This window comes from Meriones unguiculatus (genome assembly GCF_030254825.1).
Source record: "Meriones unguiculatus strain TT.TT164.6M chromosome X unlocalized genomic scaffold, Bangor_MerUng_6.1 ChrX_unordered_Scaffold_30, whole genome shotgun sequence".
NCBI classification, from domain to species: Eukaryota; Metazoa; Chordata; class Mammalia; order Rodentia; family Muridae; genus Meriones; species Meriones unguiculatus.
This window is the reverse complement of record NW_026843706.1, coordinates 3,744,610-3,757,259: the sequence shown is the minus strand read 5'-3', so window position 1 is coordinate 3,757,259 and position 12,650 is coordinate 3,744,610. Positions and strand designations below refer to the sequence as shown.

Genomic DNA, 12,650 nt, shown 5'->3' with positions numbered 1-12,650 from the left:
AAAATATTTTAAAATACTCTTTATATAGAAAACAAGGAAATCACAGTTTGAGTCAAGCAAGACAATCAACTGATGCCAATACCAAAATGGAAGAGAGGTTGGAGTCATCACATGAGAATTATTTTTAATATATCTTGCCTTGGGTTTATTTGTAAAAACAACATGGGACAGTGGTCATCTGTAAATAGTGCATAGGTAGTTGTGTCAATCCAGTCCATCTATCTTCACACTGGCAGAAGCCTTTCCTATGGGGCCTTCACAGGGGCCTGGGGCTCCTTTGAAAGCTTGACCTGAGGCTGAAGTCTAATTGGCAGAGCCTACATCCCTTGACCTTGTAGCTTCGAATCTGCTTGGGGTGATCAATCAAAGCCAGATGGCTGAGTTTGCAATTGGAGCCCTTTGGCATCTTGGGCTTAATGGCTATAGGCTTCACAAGGGCCTTGATGGCCTCTGTGTAGGCACTTGTTATCTTTGTGTTGTTTGCTTGCACCTTCTTCGAGCCTTTCTTGTTATGCTTCTTGGCAAAGGGCATGTTCCTCAGGAACTTGGGGGTTGACCTCCTCAAGACACTTGTATCTTTGTGACCGGGGTTTCTTGATGCCATTTCTGTGTCATTTGCGGGACTGGCTGTGTGTGTGTGCTGTGGTTCTTGTACTTGGCCATGTTTGCATCATAACCCACAGCTGGGAACATAAGAGCTCTCATAAGAATTTTAAAACAGTTTTAATAAGAATTCTTCAACAAGCTGCTAAAAATTCTCTTGAGAAAATTGAAAAAGTAGCAGTAAATAAATTGAAGGTATAAAATGAGAGCAAATGAAATTATAGAGCCAAAGCTATTATGTGGGACACCTTGGCTTTAAGTTCCAGCAATGCAACATAAAAATAATATCAAATTTTAAAAATGTAATAAATGAGTTTGACAGCAGAATGAAAAAGAGAAAGGAAACAATCAGTGAACCAGAAGATATAACAATGGAGCTCACTCAATTCATATTACACAGGGAAAAAAAAAGACAAATGGGGGGGAAGAAGAGTCTGAAACATAGAACTGAAAGAGTATTTAAAAAATAACATGAAAACATACCCAATTTGGAGATGAATATAAACCTACATATTAAAAGCTTGGGAAAAATTAGTAAGACAAACCAAAATGAATTTATGCTAAGTAACATAAGAATTCAGTTTCTAAAAACTGATGACAAATATTACTGAAATCATTTCAAGAAAACTGTCATATTATGAAAAGCCAATTCAAAGGGTAGAAATTTCTCATCTCAATCTAGGGAAAACAAAATAAAATAGCATAATATTTTTAAAAGGCTAGACCAAAAGAAAAAATCAATGTTGACTATGAATTCCAAGCTAATAAAAACTTTGAAGAATGAAGGGGAAATAAGGGCATTCTCAAAGAAAAAAAATTCAGTAGCTATACGTACTTAAAGAATGGCCAAAAGAACATCTGAAAATAGAAAGACACAATGAAAGAAAAAAGAAAAAAGCAGTGAAAAAGGACAAAAATATGGGAACATACAACAGAATATCTTTGTCATCCCAAATTTTTCCATATAACCCCAGAAAAGAAAACAAAAAAGTAGAATATAAATAGAAGTACAGAAATAAATGGAAGACTTATAGCCTGATATGCACATTACAAATAAATTGGAGTATCACTGTCTGTTAAAAGTTATAGACTGTCACTACCAGAGTGAAAAGCTTCATATACAGCCATATAAAAATCATATATAAATGACCTTAAATTTAAAAATTTAAGTAAATCGAAACTAAAGGAACTGTGTTAGCTGTCTATCACCGCTGCAAATAGCTGAGGAAAAAACAACTTAAAAGGAAGAAAGATTCATTTTGGCCCATAGATTCCAAAGATTCCGTCTGTTGTCAGTTGGCTCTATTTTTTTCTGGGCCTGCCATGAAGTACTACATAGGGACAAAGGAATACGTGATAGAACATTGTTCACCTCTTGTAGCCAGGAACTAAAAAGAAAAATATCTTTAAGGGACTAGGGATAAAATATATTATTTAAGGGCATGTCTCCCATAACATTTCCCTTTAACTTGGTGTTGTGTAGCAATTTTCTCCAAGATAAAACACTCTACCTTACAGGAAAACTCATGGAGATATGGGATGCTCTAAAATAAAGTGAAACAGTTCATCCTGCTAGGAAGCTCTTAAACTTGAGAAGTAAACAACTCTGTAGCTTTAGGAAGTCCCTGAAACTAATCAGACTTCCCTAAGTAGAAAAGACTGCTGAAATACATTTTTCAGATGACTAGAGCTTTCTAGAAGGTATCAGACCATATAAACTACCTGAAGAGGCTCAGATCAACTGAGCTATTTAGAAGAGATCTTCTCCAACCAGTTCAGCTACCTGTAATTTGTGCAATGAGTTCCATGTTTTCAGCTTTCATGAACTATCATCTATGCTGGGGTGGACCTTTTAGAAATACAACTGTCTTAGTGTCATTTTTGCTCCTATAAGCAACCTCTCACTCATATCTAATAAGTAATCCCAATAAACTCACTGGTTCACCAAATTGTACTATAGGGTGAGTAGATACTTGTATATGTCTCCCTAGGAACAGTGTCATATAATACTAGATCCCCATGTCGTGAAGCTTCTACTACCTGATACAATAACTCATGGAGTTAAAAATCCGTAAATGGTCAGAGCCTCCATAATCCAATTATGTCCTAATAGTGCTTCATTTTGGACCCTACCTTCAACATATAAATATTGGAAGATTAATCCACCAACAATAAATAACAGTTATAAGTGTTTATATATTAAATAACATCAGCTCAAAACACATGAAGCAAGAAGTAATAAAGCTGAAGGAATTTTACACAAATATACAATTATGAGATCACAATACCTCCCCTTCTTTCAGCACCTGATAGAACCTCAAGATACAAAATCATTAAGGATATAGAACATTTAAACACAATAAACACAATCAACTTATCTATATTATTTCACCAAATAGCAACAGAATACACATAATGTCCTAGAGTTCCTATAGGACATTAACCAAAATAGACTGTATCTTAAACCTCAAAACAAACTTCATAAAATCTGAAACATTGGAATGCAAAGAGTATATTCTCTGAACACAATGGAGTCAAAACAGAAAATGAATAAGAAGAAATCTTTGAAAAGTTAAAAACTAACAAAAACACTTCTAAATGATTCATAGACCAAGTAGGAGCTCAAGAGAAAAAAATAAATGTTATCTGTAAATTAATGAAAATAAAAATAAAAAACAGGGACTAGTAGTCTAAATTCACCATAGAACACCTGTCTAGCACACTGGAGAACATGGGCTAATTTCCCAGAACTACAAATACGTGTGTGTGTGTGTGTGTGTGTGTGTGTGTGTGTGTGTGTGTGTGTTACACTCAAAGTAAAGCTACAAGGTAAATGTATAACCAATTATTTATAATAGAAGAGCATCTCAAATCAACAATTCTTCCTATAAAAGCAGGAAAAGAAGAAAAACACAAAGCAAATAGAAGATTGGGAAAGAAATTAATAGAATTGAAAATAGAAGAAACATCAAGAACACAATGAAAGAAAAAGGCTAGCTCTTCTACAAAATTCAAAGTTGTTAAACTTAGCCCAACTGACAAAAATAGAAAGAAAGGAAACAATACTCTAGTATCAGGAATGAAACAGGGAACCAAGAGAGATTCTGAGCCATTAAACAGATTTTGAGAGAGGTGGAAATGTTTTACTTCATAAACCCAAAACCTTGGAAAGATAAATCAATTCCTCCAAAGTACCTAAGTCAACTAAGCTCAAATATATAAAGGGTCTGGGTAGTGGTGATGAATGTCTTTGATCCCAGCACTCCAGAGGCAGAGACAGACAGAATTCTGAGTAAGACATCAGCCTGATCTACAAAGCAAGTTCCAGGACAGTCAGGGCTACAAAGAGAAAACTGTCAAAACTGAGCATAGTTTTAAATCATTTATCCAAAAATGGCTTTGATTAAATAAATTAAATTTGTTTTATCCACATGAACAAAAAAATCTGTATAAAATATTATTTATACTTCTAATTCACATTCTAATTTTTTTCTGCAGCTATGATACTGATGGATTCTCCTTTTACATTTCTTAGGAGTACTTAAAGAAATATGTAAACATCAGAGACACTCAAATCAAAGTGTTGCTAAACAAAATAGATAGTCTACCTTTCATGATCCAATGAACATGAATGTATCTCTAATCTCCCCTTATCTAAATATACAAAACTACTACAGTATCAATGTAGACAGAAACCAGTCCATCCTATAAACATACTGGTTTGGAGGACATCCCCTTTAATGGTACCATAAATCAATGCTAGAGATTCCAAAGGTTCGAGTGCATATTGAATACTTCATATGTACACATAACTAGCTAAGTAACATTCCTTAATAAAACAGGGGCTGGCAAAATAGTTGAGCAGGTAAAGTTGACTGTCACCAAGCCTGATGACCTAAGTTTGATTCTAAGGACCAACAAAATGGAAAGAGAGAACTAATTGCTCCAAATTGTTCTCTGACCTTCACATGCATGCCATGCCATACACACACACACACACACACACACACACACACATCTTCCAGCATTGTAACCCTAGATCTCAGGCTCAGGATATTCTTAGAATTCTTCAACCAAGAGAAGTCTTGGTATTTATTTTAACTTGGCTCATTTTGACAAAAGTGTGGCAGAGAAGGCTCCTAGGTGAATATATACAGCTTATAAATGCCTTACATTCTATGAGAGATGCAGGAACACTTATACCTTCCTACAGTGCATCTCATTCTACAATGTGACTATAGAAGGTTATAGAAACTATAAGGAATGCAGATGTAACACAGTTGATAGGGTACTTGCCTAACATATACAAAGGTCCAGGAAGTTCAACCCTTATTAATATGTAAACTAACCATGTAAGTACATGCCTGCAATCCAAAATCTCAGGAGGTAGAAGCAAGAGCATCAGAAGTAGGTATTCCTTAACTGCATAGATAGTTTGAGGCCAGCCTTGGATATGTGATGCTCTGACTCAAAAAACAAACAAAAACATCAGTGAAAGGGAAAAATTATTTATGTCTGTTAAGGTTATTTTTATACAACTATTTGTTTCTGTTTCTCCCTTAACCTGGCTATCACACAAATAACTGAGACTCTTTTACATTTGTTTAATAATAAGCTTCACAACACAAGAACTGAGCAATTACTACTCTAATCTTAACCCTCTAAACTAACTCGGATACCACCCGGAGTACATTCCAGAGATAATCATACTATGTAGCTCTGGCCCAAAAGGGGACACACACTGCCAGCCCAGATCAGAGCACAGAGCCTCCGGACCAGAGCAGCGCCTACAGCCGCCATTCCAGACAGGGGTGCACAGCCTCTGGACCAGAGCAGCGTGCCCAACTGCCATGTCAAACTTGGGCGCACAGTCTCCCAGCCCAGAGCAGAACACTCAACCTCTGGCCCAGAGACTTGCTAGGCGCTCCTCTCACCTTCCCAGACAGAATTGTGTGCCCGAGGGTACCAGACTGAGTTTTCCTGTTGGGAGAAAACCCCACAGCTAGGGAATCAGCAGGTTCTTCAAGAGGGCTGTATCTGGAAAACTGTAACAACAACAGCAGCTCACTAAATTCAGAACAAGAAACCCAGCAGTAGGGCAGGTGTCTTGAGGGCTTCTATGGGTGAGAGGAGAGCCCCCCTGACTAACAAAGACCACAGCTACTACTCAGGTCTATACACCTGAAGTGAGCAGTGGCAATTCCTGAGAAACACTGGCCATACAGTGACCATACCCAAAAAGCAGAGGAGGCCTCCTTCAGGAAAAATAATTTTCCTGCCAAGGGGATTCTCCCTACCTCAGGATTCCAGGAAGCACAGGAAACTAACAGCTGAATCAAGCCAGGTAAATCAATTAAATAGTCCTATATCCCCTAAGGAAATAGAAACGGTCATCAAAAGTCTCCCATCTAAAAAAAAGCCCAGGAACAGATGGTTTCAGTGCAGAATTCTACCAGACTTTCAAAGAAGAGATAACTCCAATTCTCTTCAAACTATTCCACAAAATAGAAATGGAAGGAACACTACCAAACTCATTCTATGAAGCCACAGTCACCTTGGTACCTAAACCTCACAAAGACCCAACAAAGAAAGAGAATTTCAGGCCAATCTCCCTTATGAACATTGATGCAAAAATACTCAACAAATACTTGTAAACCGAATACAAGAACACATCAAAGATATCATCCACAATGACCAAGTAGGCTTCATCACAGGTATGCAAGGGTGGTTCAGTATACGGAAATCCATCAATGTGATCCACCACATTAACAAACTGAAAGAAAAAAAACCATATGATAATCTCCTTAGATGCTGAAAAAGCATTTGACAAAATCCAAATCCATTCATGTTTAAAGTATTGGAGAGATCAGGGATACAAGGCACATATCTAAACATAGTAAAGGCAATATACAGCAAGTCTATAGCCAACATCAAACTAAACGGAGAGAAACTTAAAGCTATCCCACTGAAATCAGGGACAAGACAAGGCTCCCCACTCTCTCCATATCTCTTCAACATAGTTCTGGAAGACCTTGTTAGAGCAATAAGACAATTGAAAGAGATAAAGGGGATACAAATTGGAAAGGAAGAAATCAAAGGATCACTATTTGCAGATGATATGATAGTATACATGAGTGACCCCAAAAACTCCACCAAGGAACTCCTACAGCTGATAAACACCTTCAGCAAAGTGGCAGGTTACAAAATTAACTCAAAAAAAATCAGTAGCCCTCCTGTATACAAAAGACAAAAGGACTGAGAAAGAAATTAGAGAAACAACAACCTTCACAATAGCCATAAAAGACATAAAGTACCTTGGTGTAACCCTAACCAAGCAAGTCAAAGACTTGTATGAAAAAAAATTGAAGAAAGAATTAGAAGAAGATATCAGAATGGAAAGATCTCCCATGCTCATGGCTTGGCAGGATTAACATAGTAAAAATGGCCATCTTACCAAAAGCAATCTATAGATTCAGTGCAATTCCCATCAAATTACAACACAATTCTTTACAGACCTAGAAAGAAAAATTCTCAACTTCATATGGAATAACAAGAAACCCAGAATTGCTAAAACAATCCTCTACAATAAAAGATCTTCTGGGGGTATCTCGATCCCTGATCTCAAGCTTTACTATAGAGCAACAGTAATAAAAACTGCATGGTACTGGCACAGAAACAGAATGGTGGATCAATGGAACCGAATAGAAGACCCAGAAATAAATCCACACACGTATGGACACCTGATCTTTGACAAAGATGCCAAAACCATACAATGGAAAAAAGATAGCATCTTCAACTAATTGTGCTGGTTTAACTGGATGTCTACATGCAGAAAAATGCAAATAGATCCATACTTATCACCCTGCACAAAACTAAAGTCCAATTGGCTCAAAGACCTCAACATAAAACCAGACACATTAAATCAGTTAGAAGAAAGAGTGGGGAAGACCCTAGAACTCATTGGCACAGGAGACAATTTCCTGAACAGAACACCAAAAGCACAGGCTCTAAGAGCAACAATCAATAAATGGGACCTCATGCAACTGAAAAGCTTCTGTAAAGCAAGCACAACTGTCATCAAAACAAAATGACTGCCTTCAGATTTGGAAAGAATCTTCACCAACCCTCTATCTGACAGAGGACTAAGATCCAGTATATATAAAGAACTAAAGAAGTTGAAAAGCAACAATTCAAGTAACCCAATTAAAAAATGGGGAACAGAGCTAAACAGAGAAGTCTCAATAGAGGAATATCAAATGGCAGAGAAACACTTAAAGAAGCATTCAACTTCATTAGCCATCAGGGAAATGCAAATGAGAATGACCCTGAGCTTTCACCTTACACCCATCAGAATGGCCAAGATCAAAAACTCAAGTGACAACACATGCTGGAGAGATTTTTGAGAAAGGTAAACCCTCCTCCACTGCTGGTGGGAATGTAAACTGGTACAACCACTCTGGAAATCAATCTGGCGCTTTTTCAGACAACTAGGAATAGTGCTTCCTCAAGATCCAGCTATACTACTCCTAGGCATATATCCAAAAGAGGCTCAAGTACACAATAAGGACATTTGCTCAACCATGTTTGTAGCAGCTTTATTTGTATTAGTCAGAAGCTGGAAACAACCCAGATGCCCCTCAACTAAAGAATGGATACAGAAATTGTGGTACATCTATACAATGGAATATTACTCAGCAATGAAAAACAAGGAAATCATGAAATTTGCACGTAAATGGTGGGATCTGGAAAGGATCATCCTGAGTGAGGTATCCCAAAAGCAGAAAGACACACATGGTATATACTCACTCATATAGACATATAATATAGGATAAACCTACTAAAATCTGTACACCTAAAGAAACTAATCAAGAGGGAAGACTCTGGCTAAAATGCTCAATCCCCACTCTGAAAGGCAAAGAGGATGGATACCAGAAGAAAAAGAAAACAGGAAACAAGTTAGGAGCCTCCCACAGAGTGCCTCTGAAAGGCTGTGCCCTGCAAACTATCAAAGCAAGTGTTGAGACTTATGGCCAAAATTTTGGAAGAATGCAGGGAATCTTACGAAAGAAGTGGGAAATAATAGTTATATTTGGAGAGGACAAGAGGTCCACAGGAGAGCAACAGAACCAAAAAATTTGAGCACAGGGGTCTTTCCTGAGACTGATACTCCAGCCAAGTACCATGCATGGAGATAACCTAGAACCCCTGCACAGATGTAGCCCATGGCAGTTCAGTGTCAAAGTGGGTTCCATAGTAATGGGAACAGGGACTGCTTCTGACATGAACTGATTGGTCTGCTCTTTGATCACCTCCCCCTGAAGGGGGAGCAGCCTTACCAGGCCACAGAGGAAGACAATGCAGCCACTCTTGATGAGACCTAACAGACTAGGATCAGAAGGAAGAAAAAGAAACCCTTCCCTACCAGTGGACCTGGGGAGGGGAGTGTGTGGAGAAGAGGGAGGAAAGAAGGGAGGGGAGGAGGAAGGGAACTAGAGAGGGGTTACAAAGTAAATAAAGTATAATAAAAAATAAAAATAAAAAAGAATTCCCTGCTGCTTCTGACTGGGGCAAGATGGAATCTCAGTACACTTTTGATTTGTATTTCTTTGTTAGTTGGTGAGATTGAACATTTTCTACTTGTTTACTGGTCATTTGTGATTCATTTTTTTGAGAACTGTTCATTTCATTATCCTATTTATTAAATTTGTTATAGAGCCTGAAAAAAAAAGAAAGCTATTTATAGTCCTCAGGAATGTTAGGTATTTTCCATGCCATGAAATGTTCTATTTCAGGGTCAGTGGGCTGCCCAGTACAGATGCCCCACCCTGAGATAAGATACCTTCCCATTCTTGTGGTTATCCTCAGGCTGTTCCTTATGGGTAGGGAATTTTAAGACATTGTTTCTGAATTGGTGAATTGGCATAGTTCCTGGTGACTTGGGGGGGGGGGGCAGTTACTAGTTCCTCATGACTTTTGGGATTATCAGGTTTGGTTCTCTCATTCTTCCCTTGGCATGTCATTTGAAGGCCCAATCATGGATCTTCCAGATATGACCCCTCAGTGTCCTCCAGATTTACCCTTCTATAACGGGTTCTGAGTACCATTAACTGTATCACTCCCAAGAGTTCTTTCATAAAAAGCTACCAAGCAATTTAAAATGCAAGGCCCAAAGGAAAAAGCAAAATCAAGATGAGTAGGGATCCCTGCAGGGTAGATTTAAGGGTAACAAGTCAAGGAAAACTATTATACCACGATTCAAACCATCCTCTGGAATCCTGTCTTTCTTTCTGGTGTCTCTCCAAGCTTTCTCTTACTCTTGCTTAGGATTTCCTAATCACTCCTGAGTAGTTTCCATAAAAGTGACATTCCTCTCTAAAGAGCTGCATACAGCCCACCCTGCTATAAAACACAGATCCAAGACCTTCTGTTTCACAACACTACTTCTGCCAGGGAATCAACATTCTTTTCTGAATGGATGATTGAGTTCTCAAGGCATTGAATATCTTTATCAATATCTGCCTTTAAGTTGTTACAATTCTGGCTTTGTACAGCCAGTGCTGTAATACCGGTTCCTGCTCCAGCTGAGCAGGTCCAAGATAATAGCTAATGTCAGGGAGCCACTATTGACTTAGCATTTCAGCCTGTTAGGTAGGATAAAGGCAGATGAATTTCTCTTCTTCTGTAACTTCAGGCTGACATTAGGATGGCGATATTGGGGACCCAGGAAGGCTTAAAGGCTAGTCAAAAGCTAGGCAATGGGGCACTTATCAAAACCATCCAATTAGTTGAAGAGACAGGAAACTATCACAATGGCTGGACTGGTTTACATCAGTTTTCAGTAACTCCAGATCTCAGCTCTCAATCCATAGCTGATCTCTGAATGGAGTCTATCAGCCAGGTGAAGATCTGCTGAAACAAATTTAGACTAGAGACAGAAGTCAAAATTTGTCTAGTAAATGGGGAAAATGAGGAATCCCAAGACCAAGGGAAATACTTATCTGGGGTCTGTTTGAGTTGCCAGTAAGACCTAATAAAAGCTATAGCTTTGAGTCAGAGGTATACACATAAGACAGAGATGTTTTAAATGTGAGAAGCACCTTTAAGTCTATCTCCAGAAGATGACCAAAGAGAAATTAAAATCTTGAGCTTGTGGCTGAATAGTAAGCAGTCAGGGCTCCATCAGCTTATCAGAACTCTATTGATCAATGTCAAAACTCTGAACCTTTGAAATCTTATAACAACATAACATAAGTACATCAATAGCATAGAGGAGGGAGAGAAATCTGAAATATCTCCCATTTTTAATATGCCTTAAATTACTTTCTTATATTGTTAAAACTTGCATTCATATACCTTAAAATACCTTCTTAGATCCACAAACACTTTACAACTTGTTTTTACCAACCTTACAATACCTACTTAGACCCTCCAATCACCCTTGCATTTTACCAACTTAGAAACACCTTCTTAGAGAGATTTTCCTTCATAACTTTCATTTACCAACCTTGAAACATTTTCTAGATCCTCAATGTTTTAGATCCTCATAACTTAAACTTTCATATCTTCAGACCTTACATAAACTTTACATCTTTCTATCCAGTTATTCACCATAAGGCACAGGCAATTAACATGAAACCTGTGAGCAAGGCAAACCTGTTTACCTTTCTAAATAAGAGATCTCTTGTACCTAGTAGTTCTAACTAGCTAATGAGTTGACCAATGAACTAACATTGGATCTAATTGTCTGCTTTTAGCTGCAAAGCTACCATTAGCTTAGCTTAGTGATCAATGTGATCGGAGACATGAGAAGGATAAGTTATAAGCTAAATAAATGTACCAATCAAAATGACAGAATTGACTAGTCTGCCCACCATCTAGGCAGTTGTCCCTGGCTCTTGTGCTTTCATGGTATTATGAGAAGAGGCAGTCCAGCCATCAGGCCCAAAAGATGAGAGACTGTTTCTGTGGAAAAAGAACATGAGAGAATGGCCTCATCTCACCTTCAGCAACTTGAAACAATGACTCTCCAGGTGTCCACAGTTTTGTCCACAGTTTAGGCTGTTGCCACCTCCCACGGTATAGCACTCTGGAGCATTTACAGTCTCTCGTAACCAATTTTTAATATTGTAACCAAATGAGTTTTAGAACCAACTACATAATAGAACAGTATAGAACAATTTTAAAACTGTACTTGAACTATTGTGGCCATGCCAAACTTATTGGCCAGAAAGAAACAGCATTAATCCATTCATTCAGGAACTGGCACCAGACACACACTTCAAATCAGCCTGTTAATCTGAATAGACCTTCACAAACCATGGCTGAATCACACATAGAGCATGCCACAAAAACACAATCCTGAATTTTATATATAAAAAATCCATAAAGATATTATTATAAAATACCTGATAAACTTTAAAATGTTTCATAACCTTAAACACATTTTTAATTTTAAAAGTCAAAACCAAATTTTACCAATGTAAACAAGTCAGTCTCTAAAATCAATACCCATTTAAAATGAGACTTGTCTTCTTAGTCTGAAAGGAGAAAGGATGATAAACAGAATTCATTATGACTAAGACGTTCTGTATTTTTTTTTTTTTTTGCCCTATGCCATACTACATGGCAATTTCAAGATGATGAAGTCACATCACATGGAAGGCCACATGGTTGTTATTTAAAAACATTTGTGTTTCTATGTTATAAACACAAATGCACACATATATGTTTTAAACAAGAGTTTGAATTTTAAACTTTAAACATATCCCATAACTGTTAATCTATAACCAAGACAGAAAGAGCATATTAATCGTTTAGTATCAGTCAGAAATAAACATGCAATGGCTATACATACATTTAAAACAGACAGACAAAACTCTTCTTACTTCAGCCAGCTGTAATTCCAAGCACTTTGTTATCTGTTGAATCTATGAAGGAGTTTGGGACTTGCTTGCAATGTGGCCCAGGGTGCCACATGATGCAGTCACTCCTTGGTGTGCCTCCTCCCCTCTGCCTTCTCATGCTGGCCCCTTGGAAGAGAAGTGGGC

The 12,650-nt window shown here is 37.8% G+C and overlaps 1 protein-coding gene across 1 annotated transcript; it reads right to left on the bottom strand.

Moving 5' to 3' along the window:
• Nucleotides 1-256: 256 nt before the first annotated feature.
• Nucleotides 257-604, bottom strand: LOC110542575 (large ribosomal subunit protein eL29-like). Its single transcript, XM_060376765.1, has one exon. It carries the CDS (start codon nucleotides 602-604, stop codon nucleotides 257-259), a length of 348 nt encoding a protein of 115 aa, XP_060232748.1.
• Nucleotides 605-12,650: the final 12,046 nt, after the last annotated feature.